The sequence below is a fragment of the Muscardinus avellanarius genome, assembly GCF_963383645.1.
Source record: "Muscardinus avellanarius genome assembly, chromosome: 1".
NCBI classification, from domain to species: Eukaryota; Metazoa; Chordata; class Mammalia; order Rodentia; family Gliridae; genus Muscardinus; species Muscardinus avellanarius.
The window spans coordinates 30,491,178-30,517,329 of record NC_137786.1 but is presented as its reverse complement, the minus strand read 5'-3'; the positions used below and the strand labels follow the sequence as shown (position 1 = coordinate 30,517,329).

The window sequence follows — 26,152 nt, the reverse complement described above, 5'->3', positions numbered from 1 at the left end:
AATTAAACAATACTCTAGTGGGACTATAATATGCATGTTATAGAAATGATTTTTTTAACTACCCAACAACTCTATGTGGCTTACTGACATCCACATTTTAGAAACCAAGGCTCAAGGAGATCAAGTGATTTGCCTAAGGTTACATATACTTCCTAAGTGGCAAAGGAAGGTTGAGATTCCAGGTATGACTCCAGATGTGTATCTTCTTTACCCTTTACTCTTTTTTTCTTTCTTTCTTTTTTTTTTTTTTTTTTTTTTTTTTGGTACCAGGGATGGAACCCAGGGAAATTCTACCTCTGAGCTACACCCCCAGTCCTATTTTTTCTATTTTTTTTTTTTTTTTTTTTTTGCAGGTCTTGGGATGAAACCCAGGGGGATTTGACCTCTGAGCTACACTCTCTGCCCTACTTTTTATTCTTATTTTGAAACAGGGTCTCACTAAGTTGCAGAGGGCCTCACTGAATAGCTGAGGCTGTCCGCGAACAATGATCCTTTGGTCTCTGCTTCCTGGATGCTGGGATTACAAGCATGCACCACCACACCCGGCATTACCCTTTAGTCTTAATATAAAATAATAATAGTGTAGTACATAGAAGCCACTATTTAAACATTCTAAATTATTATCTCTAGCACCTCAGAAAAAGAATTACTATGATGTTGACTTTCGTTGAGTATTTAAGACTTCCCAGGCCTTGATCTCTGTGCTGCAATATATGATCTCATTGACACAAAAACCCACTTGTTGAGAAAACACTATCACTTTATTGATGCGAAGAAGGTTAAGTAACTTCTACTAGGCCAGAGGACTGAGAAATGGAGCCTGAGTTTGTAATCCAGACAGTCTGCCACCAGACCATAAGCCTGCAGAAAGCGCATAGTGGAATTTGAGATATCTGCTCAACCTCAGCTCTGCATCTTCCTGGGCAAATAACTTGAGTAAATAATTCTCAGTTTCCCTATATGTGAAATGGGTTCTGGAGCTGTACTTGCTAAACAGGTATGCCTGTGTGTATACTCAGATTCATCAGTTAGAATCCCCATTATATAGTGAAAAAAAGGGCATTTTGATATCTGATCCTTGGGTTCAAATCTTACCATACTTTCCAGCTAGGTATCTTGACAAGATACTCAAACTTTCTGAACCTCAGTTTCATCATGGAAGAAAAAAATACCTACCTAACAGTGTGATTTATGGATCAGAAATAGCCTATATAAAAATATAATGCAATGCAATGGAAATTGAAAGAGTTCTATATTATAGTTTTTTATATTTTATGGTATTAAGAAAATAAGGAATCAGATGCTTTCCCTAATATGGGAAAGCAAGGGTGAAAGGGGTCATAGGAGGAACTCCAGGTGAAAAAGGAGATCCTATAGAGTAGCAAATAAGGCAACCTAACCGTGGGGATGGAGGTGGAGAAGGAAACTCTTTAAAGCACACGATGTACTAATTCATATCATAGTCAACCACTCAGCCAAGCATGAGAGGGACGGATGGGGAAGGAGTGAGGTGGGGACTGGGTGGGGGCTAGCTGGGTGATGTGTGCATTTATGTCTACACAAGTTTTTTGCTTCATTATGATGTATAAATACAATGCACCAATAAAAATTTAAAAAATATATAAAAAATAAATACATAAAAAATTTAAAAAATATATTAAAAATATATATATATATGGAAAATATGCTTTCATATATACTGGCAGTTAGGGGACAAAGTTCTCCATATTGCCCTGTGGCTGGTCCTTTATAGCCTGCTAACTTGAGCATTACAGAAGAAGGCTGGGAATCACATCCTTTGGCTAAGATAAAAAAGGAAACCTCTTTATGTGGGCCGTACCTCAGGAGTGGATCTGGCAGAGGTGGATGCAGATAGGGTCGGCTCACCAGTCTAGTGAGCTCACTATGAAGGGACAGACTGCGAGCCACCTCTAGTGAATATAATCAGGGTCTTAACTCTCACCCAATAATGATGTTCCTCTTTGCTAGAGGGTTCTACAGGCACGTGGCCTGTCTCCAAGACTGAGCAGATTCAGGCAAATTCCTTTACAGAAGATCAGGATCCTTTTTGTCAAAGGAGAGCTTTCATATTGGGCATTTGAGAAGTTTAAATAAAATGCTTTATAAATAGGACCTAGCTTGGTTTTGGGATTTAATATATACTCAACAAGTTTTAATTCCTTCTTAGGAGAGAGATGTTTAAGATCAACATCATGCTGAGATGAACAAACACCAATGAGACGCCAAGGCTAAAGAATAGGACAAGTTTGCACAAAATATTCTCTTTGACTTAAATATAAACATTTAAAAAAAGAAACTGAAAAGGCTCTTTCCTCATTAACTTTGGAAACAACTAACATCTCCCCAACATGCTTTATGTTTAAGAACCTAGATCTTAGATATTCAGCAAGAAAAATAACTTTAAGTTACTCATTGACTTTGTGTAATTTCATATCATATCTATCACACTGCTTCAGCAAAGAATTTGTCTTATAGGATTTGGCTATAATGCTCAGCATTGAAAGGGATGTTATAAATAATGAATATCACTACATCAGATACCTATAATGCTGTGTTCTAAGAGACTACAAGAAATCAATTGGTTACGCCCAGTAGAGGGGAACCACCATTACCTGGTTAAATCAGGAGAGCCCATACTATGCATATATTCACATCAACGGCCTGGTTTATGGCCAGGCCAGAACTCACCTCTGCAAGAGGGTAAGGAGGCTTTTTGTCTCTCTGCTTTTACTGTGCTCACTTCCATATACAAGGATTTGAATCATCAGACACTGCAGGTGAAGAGAAAAACATAACAGGTTAAAGAGAATCAGATGGCAAGCACCTTAATTGCAAACCAAGTTCAAAAGAGGACCAGTGGAACTGGAAGGTCATGGGCTTACATCTGGAATCCCTGTACCACATCTACCTGGTTCCCTACCAAGAAGGAAAATGAGTCTGGACAGAAGGCTCTTTAGTTACCTTCTGCATCCCTCAGGCTGTACATGACCCCAACTTACTGCAGACATGGCTGCAGGTAGTCAAAGCAACTGGGCCCAAAATTGGCAGCATCCCCACTGAAACCCTGGCCACAGTAGTGGATCTCATCGGGATTTCCCAAACAGCCGTAACAAGATGGATAGTTACAAATGAAATCTATGTATGTATTCCAAAGCTGCTTTGTTTTCTCATGCTGCATCCCTTTTCCTTATCTTGTTGCACTGGATAGGATATCTAAGGCAATGTTAAATAGAAGTGTGAGAACTGGCACTCTTGTCTCATTCCTGATTTGTCTCTGTGTGCTTTTATTGGCACATTGTAGTCTCACATCATAATGTAAATCATGTTGACAATGGATTACATGCACATAGCACTTGGTCCCCCACCACCCCACTACCTTCCCTCCCAAAACAGAGTACCCCGGTTAACACGGGTATATTTACATGTATACACATAGTCGATGGTAGTATTTCATTAATGAACTCGGTCTTCCTCCTTCCCTATCCTTAGATTTCCTCCCTGGCTCCACTGAGGTTTCTCCTCATTATATGAAGTCCCCCTGGTATACCAAATACTTCATTATCCTGCACATATTAGAAAAAATATATGACCCTTCACTTTCTGTGACTGGCTAATCCCACTTAACATGATGTTCTCTAGGTCCTTCCATCTTTTTCTAAATGCTGTAATTTTGTTCTTCTTTATTGCTGAGTAGAATTCCATTGTGTGTATTTCCCATAATTTTACAGTCATATAATCAGAATGACCATTTTACCAAAAGTGATCTATAGAATCAATGCAATCCTATCAAAACACCAATGTCATTCATAGACCTAGAAAAATCAGTCATAAATTTCATTTGGAGAAACAAAAAACCCAGAATAGCCAAAGCAATTATCAGGAATAAGAACCATTCAGGAGGCATCATAATTCCTAACTTCAAATTATAGTACAGATCTATAATAATTTTAAAACAGCATGGTATTGACTCAAAAACAGCCACACAGACCAATGAAACAGAATATAAGATACAGAAACAAATCCACACCTTATAGTCAGTTGAGCTTTAACAAAGGGGCCAAATACATACACTGGAGAAAAGACAGCCATTTCAACAAATGGTGCTGAAAAAACTGGCTATCCACATGTAGAAAAATGGAACTAAATTATTACCTCTCACCCTGCACAGGAATCAAATCTAGAGGTATCAAAGACCCGGAGGTTACCAGAGACTGTGGAGCTATTAGAGGTGGGCATAGGTTCAACACTCCAACATATAGGCACAGGTGGAAACTTCCTTAACAAGACCCCAAAAGTTCAGGAAATTAAAACAAGAATTAATAAGTGGTATGGCATCAAACCAAAAAGTTTCTTCTTATCAAATGAAATCAACAAGAGTCTAAAGAGAAAGCCTACAGAATGGGAGAAGAGCTTTACCATCTAACCCTCTGACAGAGGACTAATATCTAGAATATACAAAGAACCTAAAAGACTTTATATTAGAAAAACAAATAATTCCATCAATAAATGAGCAACTGAACTGAATAGACATTTCACAAAAGAAGAGATACAAATGGCCAATATACATGAAAAAATGTTCAACAACATTAGCAATCATAGAGATGCAAATCAAAACTTCACTGAGATTCCATCTAACCCCAATCAGAATGGCAGTCATAAAGAAGTCAAATAATAAGTGTGGACAAGTATGTGGGGAAATAGGAACTCTTCATTCCTGATTTCATAGGGAAAAAAACTCACTTTTCATTAGTAAAATTGATGTAATCTGTAGATTTTCTCCAGACTCTTTATCATGTTGAAGAATAAAAAGAAATGAAAGGGATCCAGGTTGAAATAAAAGATGTGGAACTATATTTTCAGATGACATAATCATCTATGTAGAAAATCTTAGGGAATCTACAAAATGACTATAAGAACTAACACGCTTATCAAATTTATCAAGGTATTGCAATACTAAGTCATTATTTAAAAAATTAACTATTTCTATATACCAGCACAAGCAATCAGAAAATGGAATTCAAAAGTAATATATTTACAATAGCATCAAAATTACAAAATACTTAGAGATTATTTGAAGAAAAATGCATAATACCTGTGTATTGGAAATAGCAAAGCATTACTGAGAAAAATTAGAGAAGGCTTACATAAATTAAATTATACAAAATGTTTGTGAGTGAGATGACTATTGTTAAAAATGTCATTTTTCAAGCCAGGCATAGTGGTGCATGCTTGTAATCCCAGCATTTGGGAGGCTGACACAGGAGGATCACGCAGGTTCGAAGCCAGCCTCAGCTACTTAGTGAGGCTCTCAGCGACTTAGTGAGACCCTGTTTCCAAATAAAATATAAAAATAGGTCTGAGAGTATAGCCTGAAGGTAAAACAGCCCCTGGGTTCCACCCCCAGTACCACACACAAAAATGTTATTTTTCTGTACTCTGTCCTATGCATTTTATGCGAAATCTGTCAAAAATTCAGCAGATATTTTTAAATAGAAACTAATAGGATAAAAAATGATAGGGTGATTTTAAATTCCCCTTGAAATGCAAAGAACCCAGAATATCATCAACAACTTTTAAAAAAATGAATTCAAAAATTAAAATTACTTGACTTTGCTGGGTGTGGCGCAAACACTTGAAATCCCAGCATTTGGGAGGCTGAGAAAGGAGGATCACAGTTTGCAGACAGCCTCAGCTACTTAGTGAGGCCCTTTGCAACTCAGTGAGACCCTGTTTCAAAATAAATAATTTTTTTTTTTTTTTTTTTTTTTTTTTTTTGGTGGTACTGGGGTTCCTGGAAGCCCTTCTACCTCCGGGCTACGCTCCCAGACCTATTTTATATTTTTGAAACAGGGTCTCTTACACCAGCGCGGCTGGCTTCGAACCTGCGCGATCCTCCTGTCTCCGCCTCCCAAGCGCTGGGATTACAAGCGTGCGCCACCACGCCCGGCTTCAAAATAAATAATTTTAAAAAATAGGGTTGGGGCCGGGCGTGGTGGCACACGTTTGTAATTCCCGCGCTTGGGAGGCGGAGACAGGAGGATCGAGCTGCTTCGGAGCCAGCCTCGCTGGCTTAAGAGAGCCTGTTTCCAAATTAAAAAAAAAAAAAAAAAAAAAAAAAATAGGTCTGGGAGTGTAGCACGGAAGTAGAAGGGTTTCAGTAGAAGGAACCTCAGTACCACCAAAAATAAAAATAGGGTTGGGGGTGTAGCTCAGAAGTAGAATGCCCCTGGGTTCCATTCCCAGTACCACACACACACACACACACACACACACACACACACACACACACACATACACACACACAAAATTACTTGACTTCAAGACTTGTTTTTTGTTTGTTTGTTTTTTGCAGGTCTGAGGATGCAACCCAGGTGTATTCAACCTCCGAGCTACAACCCCTGTTTATTTTGAAACAGGATCTCACTAAGTTGTGGAGGGCCTCACTAAGGAACTGAGGCTGGCCGCAAACTGCGATCCTCCAGTCTCAGCCTCCCGAATGCTGAGATTACAAGTGTGCGCCACCACGCCTGACTTTCAAGACTTGTTTTAAAGTTGCAATAATCAAGATAGCATTATGGGCACAAAGACAGATCTGAGAATACACACACACACAAACACACACACACAAAAATTTTTTGGGAGGTCAAAGGTGAAAAAACAATAATATGTATGCTATACACCACATCAATGAATCTGAGATAATTTTTCTGTGCCTGATATTAGCCAATGTACATGTATGGATTGTTTTTGATTCCACTTTCTGCTCTGTTAAGTTTTAGTTGATCTTATTGACTTTTTCTCTGACTTTGAACAAACATAGTTTTTATGTAGAGGAATCCCTACCTATCTTCCTAAGTCTTTAACCTTGGTGTTGTCAGTATACTGACTTGTACACCTGGGAGCAGAGGGAAGAAAAGAGAAAAGAAAGGAAAGAAAAAGATGTGTATACATACATGCCTTCAGCATTTCTCACTTCCCACTTATAAGCTTGGGAAGACATGTCACAAAACCAGTCAGAATTCATCTTCCTTGGCTCACCTTCCTTAGCAGCTGAATCGCCTTTCTGAGCTCTCCTTTAGCAAAGCACATCTTGCCCATGTTATAAAACGTTTCAGCCATTTTTTTGCTACAGTCACCATAGCTGATGACTTGGTACTTCAATGAAGCTTTTAACAGTCTGTAAGCCTCCTAGGGGATTAAAAAGGATTTGTTAAAAAATAAACCTAACAATACTGCAGGAGCATGCTGGTTCTATGCAATGAACCCGGTGGGGGAAGAATTCTGACATAACCCACCAGGAGCAGTCAGTAATGATGTGTCCACCTGAGCAATTTGCTTCTATTAAGAGTTAAATTAAGTTGGGTGTAGTGGTGCATGCTTATAACCCCAGCATTTGGGAGGCTGAGACAGGAGGATGGCAGTTCACGGACAGCCTCAGCTACTTAGCGAGGTCCTTTGCAACTCAGTGAGACCCTGTTTCAAAATAAAGAATAAAAAATAGGGCTGGAGGTATAGCTTGGAGGTAGAATGCCCCTGGGTCCCCATCCCCAGTACCACAAAAAAGAATTAAATTAATTTAATTCTTAATAAAGGAAATTAAAAGTTTATGATTAATAGTATATATATGTATATGTATATGTATGTGTATATATATATATATATATATATATATATATATATGGATTAGTTGATCCTCACGGCTGTCCTATGAGATAGGAACCATCATTATACTCATTTTACAATAATGGATTGAGAACTAATAAAAGCTAAAGATCTTGCTCAAGACCATATAGGAGTTGGCAGTGTCAGTATTCAAACACCAGAGTCTGAATTCCATAGTCCTCACTTATTTCTTATTTTAAAATTTTCAAAACTTTAGATAATGCTGGGTGTGGTGGCGCACGCTTGTAATCCCAGCATTTGGGAGGCTGAGACAGGAGGATCACGGTTCCTCGATAGCCTCGTCTACTTAGTGTAGCCCTTTGCAATTCAGTGAGACCCTGTTTCAAAATAAAGAATAAAAACAGGGCTGAGGGCATAGCTAGGAGGTTGAATGCCCCTGGGTTCCATCCCCAGTACCACAAAACAAAAACAAAAACAAAAAACTTTAGATAAGCCGAAGAATAATAGGATGAATACTCATAAAATTTTCACCAAAGCTGGGCATGGGTGGTGCATCCCTGTGATCCTGGTATTTGGGAGGCTGAGAAAGGAGGATCACAGGTTCAAGGACAGCCTCACCAAGTAGGGAAATCCTCATCAATCTAGCAAGACCGTTTTCCAAAACAACCAAACAAAAGCATATAAAAAGGGCTGGGGGTATAGCTCGGTAATAGAATGCCCCTGGGTTCAATCTCCAATAGTCCTGCCCCCAAAATTTTTACCTAGATTAACAAATGGCTACCATTTCTCCATAATTGCTTTAAGAATAAATATTTATATACATATAAAGATGTACATTTTATATGTATGTATATATATTTTTGTTGAAAATAACTTGTGCTCATTAAGTCACCCCTAGATACATCAGTAAATCTCTTCCTGAAATAACATTCTCCCATTCAACTACAATAACATTATCACTCAATAATTTTTTTTTTTTGGTAGTAGTGGGGATGGAACCCAGAGGCCTTTTACCTCTACGCTACACTCCCAGACCTATTTTATACTTTTTTATTTGGAAACAGGGTCTCTTAAGACAGCTGAGGCTGGCTTCGAACCTGCGCGATCCTCCTGTCTCAGCCTCCCAAGCGCGGGGATTACAAGCCTGCGCCACCACGCCCGGCTCAATAAATTTTACATCAGTACAATACTGTTAGAATAATATATACTCCATGTGAAAATTTTGTAATTGTTCTAATAACTTTTTAAAATCTAGTATTTAATCAAGAATTATATTGCATTGATTTTCATAATTTTTTATTGTTCTTTATATCATTTCTCTTGCCTTTTGAATTTTACAACATTGACAATTTTTAAAGGTCCAGGCCAGCTATCTTTCAGTGCAGTGCTCAATTTTAACTACTTACACTACAGCCAAAAATATCTGTGTATGTTGGAAAATAGTCATCAGGCTGCTTGTACTTCTTTGACTTTCCAATATGCTTTCTTTAGAGAAAATGAAGAGGTTTAGTTATTGCTGCTTCCTTAAGAACTGCACTTGCTCTGCCTGTATCACCTATATTGGCAGATATAAGTAGAACATTTCTTCAGAACTAAGCTGTACATGTGATCATCATCCTTCATGAGTCAGGATGAGCACCAAATATTAAAAGGATGTCAGTTGTTGATTTTCAGGAAACACTGCCAATAACTTAGGAATATCAAGTTGCTACTATAATATCTTTGCATTTTTTTTTTTTTTTTTGGTGGTACTGGGGTTCCTGGAAGCCCTTCTACCTCCGGGCTACACTCCCAGACCTATTTTTACATTTTTATTTGGAAACAGGGTCTCCTAAGCCAGCGCGCGCGGCTGGCTTCGAACCTGCGCGATCCTCCTGTCTCTGCCTCCCAAGCGCGGGGATTACAAGCGTGCGCCACCACGCCCGGCATATCTTTGCATTTTTACAGTAGAAAAAGATGCATCTAATTAGATTCATATCCTTTTTATTTTTCAGTATATAAGTCGTTCACCTCCTTGGTTAAGTTTATTTCTAAGTATCGTATTCTTCATGATACTCTTGTAAATGAGATTGTTTCCTTACTTTCCTTTTCAGATTGTTCATTATTAATGTGCATAAATTCAGTTGATTCTGCATGTTTGTTTTATCTTGGGCAACTTGGCTGAATTTATCTGTTCTAACATATTTGTGTGTGTATTCAGAATCTTTAGTGTTTTCTATATATAACACTGTGTAATTCTACAAATAATATTTGTACCTCTTCCTTTCCAATTTGAATGCTGTTTACTTCTTCTTGCCTAATTTCTTTGGCTAGTACTTCCAGTAAAATATTGAAACTAAGTGGTAAAAGTCAATACCTTTGTCTTGATCCTGATCTTAGAAGAAAAGCTTTCAGGTTTTCACTATTGAGTATGATATTAGCTGTGGGCTTCTCACATATGTTCTTTGATATATTAATTTCTTCTATTCCTAGTCTGTCGATGGTTTTTATTATGAAAAGATACTGAATTTTGTCGATTATTTTTCTCATTTTGTGATGATCATATAATTTTTACCCTTTTTGTTAACTTGTGCATTACATTGATTGATTTTTGTTAATATCATCTTTTTTATAGATTCACATGTATGTGGCCAAAAGAACAACTCCATGTTTCCCTTCCTTCCTTCTTCCCTCCCTCCCTCTCTCTCACTTTCTTTCCCTCTCTCCCTTCTTTCCCTTCTTCCTTTCTTTTCTTTCTGTTTTGTTTTTTGAATCCTGAGGACTGAATCTAGGGCCTCATGCATGCTAGGTAAACACTCTACCAGTGAGGTGCATTCCCAGCTCATTTTATTTCATTTTATTTTATTTTAGACAGGGTCTTGTTAAGTTTCCTAGCTGGCCTTTAGCGTAACATCCTCCTGCCTCAGCCTCCTGAGTAGCTGGGCTTGCAGGCATGTGCCCCCGCACCTGGCCAGAACAACTCCATACTTCCTACAAGTCCTAGAAAACATATAGTAGGTACCTCTCTTTTCTTGTGTTTGTCATTTTGATTAACTGCTGGGGGAAAAAAAGAGTAGTTCTAGCTAAATGGGTCCTGTTTATTTTTTTTTACCAATGGCACATTAAACCTCTATCAAGAGAAAAACTGTATTTAATGACAGCACAAGTCCATAAACATTTGAATTTTGGTTCCTTTTAGAATGGACTCAAGTCCCATATCTGGCTTGAAAGTTGGGGAAAGAGCTCTTTTTAAAAATAGAAAATGAGCCAGGCGTGGTGGCACACGCTTGTAATCCCAGCATTCGGGAGGCTGAGACCGGAGGATCGCAGTTCGCAGCCAGCCTCAGCTACTTAGTGAGGCCCTCTGCAACTCAGTGAGACCTGGATTCAAAATAAAGAATTAAAAAATAGGGCTAGGGGTGTAGCTCAGAGGTCGAATGTCCCTGGGTTCAATCCCCAGACCTTCAAAAAAATAAATAAATAAATAAAAATAAAAATAAAAAATAAATAAAAATAGAAAATGTGCTACAAAATCACGTCATTCCACTGAATAGCTATTGAGCAGCTGCTATGTACCTGCTACCATTCCAGGCATTGGGTTAACTGTAGTGAACAAAACAGACAAAAATTCCTGTCCTCATGGAGCCTGCTTCCTCGGGCAAAGATGACCTGTCCATGGCCTTGTATTGTTGGGAGCACTGTTAGTCATCTGCTTTGAGGTCACCTCGATCTGGCTTGGGAGGGGCACAAACTGCCCACACAGTTGGGAATGGTTTGCACGCAGACAAGTTTCCAAGGACCAAATGGGACCGATAACCAGAGATCCTGAGCAATAAGCAAAGACCCTGATGGTTCCTTGTTTGCCCTTTCTTTGTCTGATTCCTCTGTGACTACCTTGGTATTATTCCCTGACTCACCCCATGATTACTTTACTTCCGGTGAGTAATAATATCTTATAATGTTTTGGTTATATCCCTCAATATAAGCAAGAAGCTAGTGGAAGGACAGTAGGTATAGAGACATCTCTCTCCTCCCCAGCCTCCCCAGCTGCCATATTGACTCCACTGTCATTCATGTGAGAGACTACTTTTTATCAATCAATCAACATCAAAGCCTTCCACTATGTTGTATATGGTTTAGATTCAGAACCACCTGGCATTCAGATCCTTTTATGTTTTCCAGGAGGTTAGTATGCTAGGAAGCATCTGGTTAAAAGCAAAGGGCCTCCAGGTATTGGTACTGGTGTTTTATCACAAACAAGGTCATGATGCTCATTGCACCAGACTTTAACATGGATAAACTGTAAAATTCTAAAAGTTTCATAGCTTTGAAAGTAAAGTTAAACATGAAATCAAGCCAGGCGTGGTTGGTGCATGCTTGTAATTCCAGCATTTGGGAGACTGAGACAGGAGGATCGCGGTTCGTAGCCAGCTTCAGCTACTTAGTGAGGAACTTTGCAACTTCGTGAGACCTTGTTTCAAAATAAAAGAAGAAAAAAATAGGGCTGGGGTGTAGCTTGGAGGTTGAATGCCCCTGGGTTCCATCCCCAGTGCCACAGAAACAAACAAGCAAAACAAAACACCATGAGATCCACCAATGTCACTGGGATCTCATGTTAATCTTCTGAACCAGCAGAAAATATCATGATCACATAAAAATATTGCAAATCACCACAAGTTCTTAACTTTCACAAGTAGCAGTTAAAAATGGAAAAAATAAAATTTATCATTTATAAGATATTAGAATATTAAGCCAGGCGTGGTGGCGCATGCTTGTAATCCCAGTACTTGGGAAGCTGAGACAGGAAGATCACGCAGGTTCGAAGTCAGCCTCAGCTACTTAGTGAGGCTCTCAGAAACTTAGTGAGACTCTGTTTCCAAATAAAATATAAAAACACGTCTGGGAGTGTGTCCTGGAAGTAGAAAGCCCGTGGGTTCCATCCCAGTACCACCAAAATATTATATAAAAGAAGCTTTCTTCATTCATGGAAGTATGTTTTTACTTACTAAATACTTATAATCCTGCTTTTAAACTGGTTGTCACATGGCCAGTGAAACTATGTTAAACCAATCCATGTTCCCTACTTGCCTGAGAAAGTAAGACTGGTTCGGATGAAAGTCATGTAGGATCCCATGAGTCAAAGGTATTCACTATGTTTCTGCTGCACTGAATACATAAAGCTCAGGTCAAAAGTTTCTGAGCAGTAGATAAGACTTGTGGGGTGTTCAGCAATCAAAAGCATTTTCTATAACTTTTGTTAATATGAAAACAAAATCGAGGCTAATAAGAGCTAACAGACAAAGGGTAACAGCACCACAAAAGAAAAAAAACTGGCAGCTAGATAGAAAGGTAGGAGTTAACTTTTACTTAAAACATTAAATGCATAAATTGGAGCTTATAATGTTCTGGACTTGAAGAATTTCATGTATCGAGATATACAAAAAATACTTTTTCCTAATCTCCCAAGCAGCCCCAGCTCTGTATGTTATTCTGAATTGTGAGATAAAAAAAATAGTGTCCAGACCTAATAATCAAAGTAGTAATTCTGTTTATGAGCTGATCATATTTACCTGTTTCTTGCCATTTTTAATAAGCCACCTACAAAATTCTTCAATGGTGGTCAATGTTTCATAATCCTCTGAGCCCAATGTTGCTTGGTATGCACTGATACTTTTTATAAAATATGTCTCAACAGCATCTGGAAAAACGAAGACAATTATTTAAGGCAAAACACTTGCCTTCACAAGTGTAGTCTAGTATCAGCTTTGGCTCAGTCAACATGTTTATGCTTAAAGTTCATGCTTGCTCTCATCTCAGGTCTTTTAAGAACTCTTTAAAAAATCAAAGACATGATTTGATGGCGTCTGATAATGTTCTCATGATGAAATGCATGGATTTTATGTAGGAAAAGAAAGCATCTGTCTGAATATTCCTATTATACTAATGACTAAAATAGAGACCATATTAAACTCCCAGGTGCACTTCAAGACTATTTCTTTTTTTTTTTTTTTTTTTGTAGTACTGAGAATTGAACCCAGGGGCATTCTCTCTCTGAGCTATGCCCCCAGCCCTAATTTTATTTTTTATTTTGAAATAGGGTCTTACTAAGTTGCTGAAATCCTTGCTAAATTGCTGAAGCTGACTTTGAGCTTGCAATCCTCCTGTACAAGACTATTTTTAATTAAAATGCTGAAATAATTCTTTAGTAAAGTTCCTATTCTTTGGAGGAAGAGTATGAGAGAGTTGTGATTTTTTTTTTTTTTTTGGATGTGTGTGGTACCAGGGATGGAACACAGGGACATTCTACCTCCGAGCGACACCCCAGTCCTATTTTTTTTTTATTCTAATTTCAAAACAGGGTCTCACTCAGTTGCGAAGGGCCTCACTTAGTAGCTGAGGCTGTTTGCGAACCGCAATCCTCCAGTCTCAGCCTCCTGAATACTGGGAGAGAGTTGTGATTTTAATAGTGCTTTATACAGTTGTTAACACATTTATTTTAAATGTTCTTTTATTCTAACATAATAGATCTTTATGTAATCAATCAAGAAAATATATAGAAACAATGGGAAAATTTTCATAATACCGCATTGCCTTGATTATAGTAGCTATTAGTAAATCCTAAAATCAGGTATGCTCATCCCTCCAATATTGTTCTCCTTCAGTGTTATGTTGGTTATGCAGAGTCTTTGCCTCTCCACATAAATATTACAATCATTCTTCAGTATCCACTAAATAACTTGCTGGGGTTCTGATTCAAGTTGAATTGAATCCGTAGATCAAATGGGAAGAACTGACATCTTGTGTGTGTGTGTGTGTGTGTGGTACTGGGGGTGAAACCCAGGGGCATTCTACCTCTGAGCTATACCCCCAGCCTTATTTTTAATATTCTTTATTTTTAAACAGGGTCTCTCCAAGTTGCAGAGGGACTTACTAAGTAGCTGAGGCTGGCTGCAAACTGCAATCCTCCTGTCTCAGCCTCCCAAGTACTGTGATTACAAGCATGCGCCACCGTGCCTGGTTTAAGTACCGACATCTTAACAATACTGAGTCTTCTTTTCTATGAACTTGGACTATCTGTTTAATTCTGAGTTCTTTCACCAGATTTCATAGTTTACAAAAATTTAATAGTTTGTACATATGTACTATATAGCACATATTTTGTTAGATTTATACCTAATTATTATATTTCTTGGGTTGCTAAATGTAAATGGTATTGTGTTTTTAATTTCAAATTCCACTTGTTCATTACTGGTATATAGGATGATTGACTTTTGCATGTTAAAAGAGGATTGTATGCATTTTCTGTAATCATTTACAGGTCCCAGGATGTCTTTTGTTGTTGATTATTTTAGCTCTTCTAATTAGACAATCATATCATTTGCAAACAGAAGCTTTATATTTCTTCCTTCTTAAGTAGAACTTCTTTTATCCCCCTTTTTATTTTATTAGCTAAAACTTCTAGTATTATTTTGAAAATGAGTAGTGAGAGAAGTATTCTTGATTATTCCTGATTTTAATGGAAAAACTAGTTTTTCACCATTAAGAATAATAATGTGCTGGGCATGGTAATGCATATTTGTAATCCCAATACTTGAGAGGCTGAGACAGGAGGATCACAGGTTTGAGGCCAGCATGTGGTAACCTAGAAGATCACATTTCAAAATAAAATAAAAAATAAGCTTAATGGTAGAATGCCCCTGGGTTCAATCCTCAGTACAAAACACATACAGGAGAGAGAGAGGAGAGAGAGGAGGAGAGAAAGGAGAGAGGAGAGAGGAGAGAGGGGTGGGGGGTTATAGATGTTTTCCACTGTTGTAATGAAATATATGAGGCTATGTACTTTGTAAAGAAAAGAGGGTAATTTAGCTCCCAGTTTTGGAGGCTGAAAGTCCAAACAACATGGCAATGGTGCCAACACGGGCCGCCATGGCTGTATCACATAATGGTTGAAAGCATCATGGAACATAGAGGGAGAGGTCACACTGCAAGACAGAAAGCCAGAGAGCAGGGAAAGATCAGTCTTTCTCTTTTATAACAGCCTTCTTCTAAGGACTAACCACTTACCAAAGCCCTACAAAAATTACATTAATTTCTTCCAAGCACAGTTTCCACAATGACCTAATGATCTCCCATGAGGGCCTGCCATCTCTTAATCACCACCACACTGGAGACCACACTTCCAACACATTAATTTCTGGCATACACACTCAAATCATACCCAAACAATAACAATTTTTTATCAGGCAGAGAATAGCCTATCATATTCCTAGTTTTCTGAGAGTTTTATTATGAATGAATGTTGGATTTGGGCCAGATGCTCTTTCTGTATCTGTTCATATGATCATGTAATTTTCTTCCTTATTCTGTTAGTATGATTCATTAGTTAATTTTCAAATGTTGAGCTAAACTTATATACTTGAGACAAATCTTACTGAGTATGGTATATAAGTTATCTTATACACTGATTAATTAAATTTGTTCATGTTTTGTTGAGGATGTTCATGTAAGATAATGGCCTGTAGTATTCTTTTAATTATCTTTGATTTTAGTGTTAGGTTGATGAGGCTGGCAAATCTGGTCTCATAAGAGGAATTAGGAAGTATTCCATGTACTTCTTTCTTCTGGAAGATGTTATAGAAAATTGGAACAATTTCTCCCTTAAATGTTTAATAGAACTCACCAATGAACCCTTATGGGCCTGGTGCTTTGGGTTTAGAATAGTTATTAACTCAATTTCTTCAATATGTACTTTCTTGTAGTAAAACATCTGAAAAATGAAAAATGTCGGTCGATTGTACCTTTCATGGAATTGGCCTGATATGTCAGGGAGGTTATGAAATTTGTGGGCTGAGAATTTTTTGTAATGTTCCTTTATTACCTTTTATTGCCCATAAGATCTATAATGATGTTCCCTCTTTTATTTCTGCTATTAGTAATTTGTTCCCTGCCTTTTTTTCTAAATTTGCCTGGCCAAAGGCTTTTTCTGCTATAATTTCTATTATTTCTTTTCTTAGTTTTACAGATAGAAACTCAGACTTTTTATTCTAATGTATGAATTTGATGTTACAGGTTTTCCTCTAACTCTGATTTTTGTTGCATCCCACAAATTTTGAGGTTGTTTTTCATCTTCAAAGAAATGAATTTAAAATATTTAAAATTTTACCTTGAGATTTCTTCTTTGATCTATGCATTTTTAGAGGTGTGTTGCTTCCTCTCTAAACATTTGGTGAGTTTCCAGTTATCTTTCTGTTACTGATTTTTAGTTTAATTCCACTGTGGCCTGAAAGTAGACACTGTATAATCTCTATTCTTTTAAATTTGTTAGTGTTTTATGGCCCAGAATGTGGTCTGTGTTGATGAATGTTCCATATGAGTTTGATAAGAATGTGCACTCTGTATTGTTTAGATGCAGTAGTCAAAAGATGTTCATTATATCAAGTTGATTGATGGAACTGCTGAGTTTATGCCTTTACTGATTTTCAGTCTGCTGGATGTGACCATTCCTATACTTGATCCTAGCTAAAAGGACAAGCAGCATTGGATCTGTCCATTTTCATTTGTTTGTTTGTTTGTTTGGGGTACTAAGAATTGAACCCAGAGGCATCCTACCACCAAGCTACATCCCTGGAGGCTAAGACTGGAGGATCACGGTTCACAGACAGCCTCAGCTACTTAGTGAGGCCCTCTGCAATTTAGTGAGACCCTGTTTCAAAATAAAGAATAAAAAATAGGGCAGACATTGTAGCTCGGAGGTAGAATGCCCCTGGGTTCCATCCCCAAACGCATTTTATTTCTTATTTGGGAACAAGGTCTCACTAGATTGCTGAGAGCCTCTCTAACCTGTTGAGGCTGGCTTTGAACCTGAAATACTCCTGTCTTAATCTCTCATGTACTGGGATTACAAGTGTGTTCTGCCACACCCAGTTAGATCTATCCTTTTTTTTAAATTTTATTTTATTTGGAAATAGTCTCACTAAATTCCTGAAAGCCTCACTAAGTAGCTGAGTGATCTTCCTGTCTCAGCCTCCCAAGCGCGGGGGATAAGTGTACGCCACCACGCCTGGCTAGATCTATCTTTTGTGTGTGTGTGTGGGGGGGGGTCTGGGGATGGAACCCAGGGGCATTCAACCTCTGAACTACACCCCCTGCCCTATTTTTTATTCTTTATTTTGAAACCGGGTCTCACCGAGTTGCAGAGGGCCTCACTAAGTAGCTGAGGCTGTCCGCAAACCGTGATCCTCCTGTCTTAGCCTCCAGAATGTTGGGATTACAATTGTGCATCACCACTCCCAGCTCCAAAAAAAATATTTTTAAAGAAGTCAAATAGTATACATTGTGAGTATGCTCAAAAAAATTTTTAAAGGAGAAAATGATTAGTTGTGTTTTAAAACACAGAATCAGAAGTCCTCAATGAACATTTCTGCTTAGGAAAACAATGTAAAATGTCAAAACTGGTGAAAACTGAAAATTAAGTTTATTTAATGACAGAATACAAGAGTGAAAAAATAGGACATGGAATTTTCTATGTAATTCTTTTTCTTCTACTCTCTCTTCCTGCTCCCAAAACACAATGAAAGATGGCATATACCATTTTGAAAAATGGCATGTACCATATTTTGTCTGTTTACCTTTGTAAACAGACAAAATAACAATTTTTTCCAATATTCAAATTGCATCCTTCACAAATCCTAAATTTTTCCTGGCAGGGCATCATGTAAAATTGGCACAATCATGTATAATTAATTTTGTGCAAAATCATGACCAGCGTAATATTTCCATTAGAGGCACTAGTATGTATTTACAGTCTCACTCAAATGTAGATTTTCCACTAATGTCTTCCCACGTGTCACTGGGAAATGAGAATAACTGTAAGGACCGCTCTTCAACCTACCCCTGTGCTGAGGCTCCCCAGACATGGCATAAGCTTTGGCCAGTAATGCACTTGCCTCTGCAGTTTGAGGGCTGACTTCAGAGAATGAAGAAACACAGATAGAATAGGCCTGGAACAAAAAGGGAAATCACAACAAAGTAAGTACCCAAATGACCATGTTTCAAGGTGGATTCTCTAGAAGCTTTCAGAATAGTTGTTTGAGAGCCAATGTCTAGCTAATCAAAGATGAGATTGAGTCCCAGATCTGGCACTTCTGTTGGTCTTGAGAAAGTAATATCACCTTCTTAGGTAGAAGAAATATATAATTCCTACTCATTAAAATTCTAGAAAGATGAAATGGGTTGGTGTATGTAAATGCACTGGGCACAGTTCCAATCACATGGTATGTTCTTTATGTTAGCTAGTATTATTTGTATTAGGTTTCACAGCAAAAATAACATAACAAGTTCAACCTCTAATGGTAATACTAGGTAGGTCACTAAACTTCTTCAAATGTAAAAGATTATATTGTTAAAAACAGTTGTAATGGATGTGGTAGCACACACTTGTAATCACAGTATTTGGGAGGCTGAAAAAGAAGGATCGCAGGTTTGAAAACAGCCTCAGCAAGTAATAAGACTCTCATCAATCCAGTGAGATTCTGTTTCAAAATAAAAATAAAATAGGACTGGGGGTTTAGACATAGAATTTCATGGGTTCAATCCCCTGTAACACACACACACACACACACACACTGTTGTAAATATTAAATAAATTGATACATGTAAAGTATTTAGAATACCACCTGGCATTTAGTAAGAAGTAGATTATTATTATTAGTGGTAGTAGTAGTACTACTACTACTAGTGGTGGTAGTGCTAAAATAAAAGGGGTAACATGTGAGAAGAGGAAAGAGAGTGGGACCATCTAGTCCATCCCCACCATGAAGAAAAAAACCACCTGTGCTAATATTACACAGGCCAAACTCTGTGAGGTGTTTCAGGAGCTGAAGGGATTATCGACAACACTGTGGAGCCAGGACACAGAGCAGGGTTATAAGTATAGGATCCAGGGTCAAAGCACCTAAATTCACATCCCTGCTGTGCAACCTGCTATAAAACTTCAACTGAATTAGCTATAACTCTTTGTGCTTCACTTTCTCCCACTTTGATAGAGATACAATAATGATGACACCTACTTTAGAGGGTTATAGTATGGATTTAATGAAGTAATACATCCTCAAAGACACATAGCAAAAACATTCTACAAGCCGAGCATGGTGATGCATGCTTGTAATCCCAGTATTTGGGAGGCTGAGACAGGAGGATCGTGGTTCATAGAGGCCCTTTGCAACTCGATGAGAACCTGTTTCAAAATAAATAATAAAAAATAGCACTGGTGGTGTAGCTCAAAGGTAGAATGTCCCTGGGTTACATCCCCAGTACCAAAAAAAGTTTTTTTTTTTAATAAATTTAACTCATTTCCTGGTGCTGATGGAAAACACCGACACTTACTGTTTCATCAATTCCAATGTACCTCTGCTTTAAAAAGTCTTAGTTGCAAAACCCAGACTGGACTTCTCTATAAGCAGTGGACTTCCTGCTTCAGAGCGGCATTCCTTCACATTTCTCCACTGCTTGATGTCTACAGTCTTGGATTGCCAAATGTGCAGTCTTTTCTTTAGCTGAGTGTTTGTACTGGTAGACTGCATTGTGATTTTTCTCTGATACAGAAATCTAGCATTTTGTTTTGCTTGTGGCTATGGGAGATACCAGAAGCCACAAGCAACATTCTCATTTAGAAGAGAGAAAAGGTAAATTTAACTAGCAGCTTGAAGTACATAATACACAGAAGTGGCCTAAAATGTTTTCATAAGATAGACTCAACATTCCTTGCTATGTTTTGTTATGGCTTGGTTTCCCCTGGGCATTTGTCAATTTAGTTACCTCCAAGTCAAATACTCTTTTATTAGCTTAACCTTAGACTTGGGAATACAACCAGCTAGATTACTTTGAAGGACAAATAGCAGCATAATACAAGAATATCACTTTTTTTTTTCACTTAAAAGGTGCTTTGTGTTTGTTGAAGGCTCAAGTTCAGTTGCTTCTGTGGCTTTTTCCTTTGGAGTAGACTCACATGTGTCTTCCTTTTCCCAGCATCAAGAGATAAGAGGGAAGCCTTGGAGGGGAAGAACCGTCTTTACTTCAGGCCACACCACAGAAACGCTCACCTAAGCCAGTGTTCTTTGCCCAGGTCATTTAAGGTTGACAATGGGCTCTCTTGTGGATCTGGACAGAGGTCAGGGTTAACATGGAAACAATCCCACTTCCTAGTTCTGAGAAGCCCAAGCAAGCTTCCGTGGCCCTGAAATTGGAGCTGGGGCCAACCAAGGCACCAGGCCTGAGTCCCAGCCAATTCACCAACCTGCTTCAAGTACTGGATGGCCTGCTCATGGTTCCTCCTCAGCTGCTCAATCTGAGCAATTTCCTCATAGAGACTGACCAGATCTGAGGTGTCACTGCCCTTGGCAGCAATAACATTGCCAATTGCCTTTTCAAAATATGCCAGAGCAAGGTTCAACCTGTGGATAGACAAGGAGGCTCTGCAGGAAAAGGAATGAAGATGGAAAGACAGAAAGACAGAGAGGTCACTTACTTTGTAGACACATGAGGAATTAATCCCCAAAACTAAAGAATTTGGTCTTCATAGACCAATCACCTGGTGGTTGACTCAAAATCTAGGCTTACTATATAAGTCAACTCCTATTATCCTACATTTTATCCACCAGAGTCAACAGAGTAACATTCATTTAACCCATTAATGTGCTGTTATCTAGTTTTTATTAAAAAGCAAATGGAAAAATAACACCAAGTGAGTTACAAGATGGAAAATTTGCACAAAGACTCTAAAATCAAAATAAAAATGTATTCTCTTGATTCCCTCACTTTCAGGCCAAAGAAAGTTTCTACCTTGTTTTGATTTAGTTTTACAATCATAGATTCCCAAACTTAATGGTTTACTGCTCCTCTTTCCAAAAAAAAAATATTATTCGGTTCTCCCCCACAGGCTCCCACTGCCCCTTATTTTTATTCAATGCCCCCAACTGTACCCAAGGATAGTGCCCCCTGGATAATTCCAATAAACTTCCTTCCTGAGTAGTATCACTAATTTTAGGAGTATATGTTTCAGTTTATTCCTCCTCAGTTAAAGATGAGAGAGGACCAAGAAAACCCCCAAAGGGGTTTTCTATAAATTATGGCAGATCAGACATTAAAATACCTCACAAAATCATGTTTTTAGGCTAACAATATGTATAGACTCAATATAATAAATGAAAAAGGCACTGAGTGAGGTTACCTGGGTGATGTGTGCATGTATGCTTCCACCATCTTGTACCCCATTAAGATGTATGACTACAATGCACCAATAAAATATTTAAAAAGCAAGATATAAAATTATACTTAAAATATAATATAGATAGATAGCCAGCTAGCCAAAATGTTTGTCATCATGTCTTTGTGGTAGTGTTAAAGCTGTCTTTTATTTTCTTCTTCATACTTGTTTTTATTTTCAAATTTTCCACAACAAATTTGGGGATATAATTTTTTAAATGAGGATAAAGCAATATTTCATTGAAATTTATCTTTCTAGAAACAGCAAGTCACAATGAGAAGAACATGAGTAGTTCAAAGCTGTTTCAATGGTTAGTAGTTGATCAAACTCCATAAGCCTACATTTTCTTCCAAATAAATCACAGTTAAGCATATCTAAATTGTGAGATTTTTGGTGAAGATTAAATGTTATATGTAGAGCCACCTAACATATATTAGATATATAATCAGTATTATTTCTTCCTTACCCCTTGCCCCATGATTATATTTCTAAGTTGAATTTTTTAAACAAGGTCTCCCTAGGTTGCTGAGTCTTACTAAATTACTCAGGCTTGTTTCAAATCTGGATATTGGGATTACAGGTGTATACCACCACAATGGCACACTTTTTAAGCTGGAAAGCATATTCTTGTCTTGAAGATTAGGATTAATAACAAAAGAACACTATTACATATTCTCTATAATATAATCAGCAAATCTGATTACTATTTCCCTTGACCATTAAAGCAGAAATTATAAAATGATAATGGTTCTCATTGAGAACTTGTAGAGAGATACCAGAAAGCTGTCTGGTTGGGTTAGTTTTCCAACCCTTAAAATGACAAAAGGGACTTGCCCTTACTGGGTATTTGGTCAGTATCATGCACAATTCCGTGTGTACAGAAGATGAGCCATGAACAGACACTCCAATTACAAGCCTAGATTCCTGTGAATTCTGTCACCTTAATCTGGGTCTTAATATTCTTATCTGTAAAATAAAAATATCTACCCTCAAAGGCTGTGGTAAGGATTGAATGAAATAAATTATTAAAGCACTCAGAAGAGTGTCGAGTACGTAGTCATACTAAGTAAGCATTCCAACATGTAGAACAGTGCATGCATAAAATAGGTTCTCAGTAAATATTGTGAAACAAATGAGTACAATAAGCACTAGAATTCATTATGAAAAAGGAACAAGCCTTTCTCTCACATAAGGAAGAAAATCTTTACTGCCCTAGGGGACAACAATAGACGTTCACCACACGTTTATGGCTCTGTGGACTTAAGTCAACAGTTTGATTTAGTTCTGGACATTCCAACATTTCCCCGCCATTTCCCACTTGACTTCTAGATTCATGGCTGTTTAGAGGAGACAGATGTGACGCATGTATTTCATTTACTTAACATTCAAACATCTGTCCTACTATGCCAAATACTTAATTTTGGGAAACAGATTGCTTTCAAGAATGTAAAAATATTTGAAAAGTCTAGGGAACAGAAACTTTTTATTACTTTTTTTATAATCTGATAGGACTACTCTCATTTCTTAATATTCTGATTCTCAGAGGATCCCTAATTCAATTGCAAAATAGTTAAGCCTTGTTCTGGCTTGAACAAATTCCATGAACACTGTTTCCATATGGAACACAATTTTCCTAAAGTTCCACATACTGTGCCTAACTTTCCTGGCTTCCAATTGTCTTCATGAGTGTTCTTGCCTTGCCTGATTTGTTCAGATGTCAATAAAAGAAGTAGGAGAAATTCAGAAAAAAAAAATCAATGCTGGAATAAGTGTGAAAGACTGTATAAAGAAGGACTAAAAGAGTCAGTGAGTTCAGATCGTAGATCATGTTTCTGTCTGCCTTCTGCAGGTTGAAATAGGCCTCTGCCAGTAAAACGGTCAAAGCAAATGACAGGCACACTAACTGCCACTGTGTAGGGAAAGTAGTTGATAAGCAAAGAAAAGGGCCCCTTGGGAAATGAAACAGTCATTGAAAATGGGTACTTAACTATGTTCTCTGGTCTCCCTGTGTATATGTTGTCAAGAAGGAAGAATCCAACTCTTACAAAGTTACCTGGGACAATTTAACTTCAGCCTCAAAACTCCTGGTCCTCTCTCATGAGATCATAATTGTACTGACCACATCAATGGAGGTTGTGAGGATTAAGTGTGGCAGTGCACATTAATTCTTGGAGAAGAGTATAATAAATATGAGCCTCTTTGGTTATTATTTGAATTTCTGGGTTCTTTGCTTGGGATATTTTTGTTTAATATGGGGAATACAGAACAACATGCAAGTCCAGGCCTCATTCATAAAAGCTTCAGTTTATCCACACCCAGATCTTACCTGCCCAAAGCAATTGTTAGGTCTTTCTCTGAGACTTGTAGTCCACAAACGCCTTCCTTACTTAATTCTTTCAGTTCCTTCATGTTTCTGTCTGCCTTCTGCAGGTTGAAATAGGCCTCTCTGCCAGTAAAACGGTCAAGGCAAATACCAGGCACACTAACTGCCACTGTGTAAGGACAGTAGTTGATAAGCAAAGAAAAGGGCCCCTTGGGAAATGAAGCAGTCATTGAAAATGGGTACTTAACTATGTTCTCTGGTCTCTGTGTGTATATGTTGTCAAGAAGGAAGAATTCTCTGGAAATGGAGCAGGGTCCTGGGTTTCCTGAGGTGGTTGCCTGAATCTAGGTCTGGAGTGGGTGATGAGGGTTTGCACGAGTGAATGGAAAATGTAAATTATACAAGATTTCCTTTAGAGGCATCTATTGAGTGACAACAGTTATTCATTTTTCCCAGGTTGTTTTGTAGGAATGGTAAGAGAGAGCAATTACTCATGCTGAAAGGGACTTTCTGAATCACTTAGAAAATCCAAGAAAAGCAGGTTTTTGGCCAGAGGCAAATAGCATGAAAGAAAATCCCCTTAATTCCCAAAGATCCTTTTATTTCCGACATTTTCAACAGCCCCCTGCTAAGAGTATTACAGAGTAAAGTCACATATCAGATTTTACCAGTTGGGCAACGGAACCAAAACAGTAGAGGGGGCCGTGTGAAGAGAGGAGAGGCTGAGGACATGGGCTCAGAGTACTCATGATATTCATGTAATGGAATGCCCTGAACACCTTTTCTAGTGGAGACTAGCAAAAGACTATCACAATCACAAACCGTCTGGAGGAGATACCCTATTGTATTTTGGGTATTTTGTATTTGTGGTAAAGGCTTGTTTTCCAGTAGGGTGCTATTGGGAGGTGGAAACATCAGGAGTCAGGGCCTAGGGAGGTCACGGGAAGTGTACCCTCTAAGTAGACAGTGGGCCCCAGCCCTTTCCTCTTCTCTCTTCTGCAGTTTTGTTCCTCTACACACTCTTTCCATAACATGCTACCCTGCCACAGGCCCAAAGACAAAAGAGTCAATATATCATGGACTGGAACTTCCAAAATTGTGAACCTGAATAAGCTTTCTCTATTAAGTTCATTATCTCTTTGTTGAGTGATGGAAGCTAATAGAGGCAGGCACATACCACAGTCCCCCTCTTGGGATATGGAGAACTATTTCTTTTGTCTATTTTGCTTGGCTTACAGCTTCACAGACATCATTCTCAAAATCATTTCAAAAATACTAAGTCAGTGTTTAGGGCTGTATACTATATAAGCACCTGGGAGACTTAAATATCTCAATGAAGAGAAGCACCCCAGGTCTACTAAGTCAAAATATCTGGGGTAGCATCTATATAGCAGTAATTCTTAAAGCTCCCCAGGAAATTACAATATACATCAAACTGTGCTTTAAGTTACCACCCATTCTCTCCATCCCTACAGTACCAACACTACCACCATCACTAACATCTATGTTGTTAATACTCATTTTCTTGGGAGTGCAAAGAAGAGCAGGCCAGACATGGGAAACTTTCAAGTACTATCCCTCCCAGCTCAATCAAAGCTTGTTGACAGACATAGGAGGAAAACGCATACTTCCTAGATGGAGATAAGCAGCTGGTGCAGGGGCTGGCTGTTGGAGGCAGCTACAAGGACTCCCGCTTACCTCCCACCCTCCCACATGCGGTGACCTTCTCTGTGTGCCTCTATGGGCCATGATCACTGACCCATCTGAAAGGAAAGGATATTGGTTCTGTAGGAGCCAGGCCACCCCTAGAGTGTAGTAGAGCATGACCAGAGCACCCAGGATTTCCTTCTTCTCCTTGTCTGAGGCCGTGTTTCCCTTCCAGGTCAACAGTGTGTTCTTGGCCGACTCAGCATGTTTCTTGGCCTGAGCTGGAAGGCCTGGGG

The 26,152-nt window shown here is 38.3% G+C and overlaps 1 protein-coding gene across 1 annotated transcript in view; it reads right to left on the bottom strand.

The window, feature by feature from the left end:
- Positions 1 to 2,705: 2,705 nt before the first annotated feature.
- Positions 2,706 to 26,152, bottom strand: part of TTC23L (tetratricopeptide repeat domain 23 like) — a gene marked incomplete at both ends in the record, with an annotated part of 37,221 nt that continues 13,774 nt past the window's right edge. The window contains 7 exons of the mRNA XM_080706123.1: positions 2,706 to 2,792; positions 7,060 to 7,209; positions 13,194 to 13,321; positions 18,515 to 18,623; positions 20,918 to 21,095; positions 24,213 to 24,332; positions 25,969 to 26,146. Of these exons, the coding sequence (XP_080562249.1) occupies positions 2,706 to 2,792; positions 7,060 to 7,209; positions 13,194 to 13,321; positions 18,515 to 18,623; positions 20,918 to 21,095; positions 24,213 to 24,332; positions 25,969 to 26,146 (950 nt within the window). The remainder of the gene's footprint in view (positions 2,793 to 7,059; positions 7,210 to 13,193; positions 13,322 to 18,514; positions 18,624 to 20,917; positions 21,096 to 24,212; positions 24,333 to 25,968; positions 26,147 to 26,152) is intronic.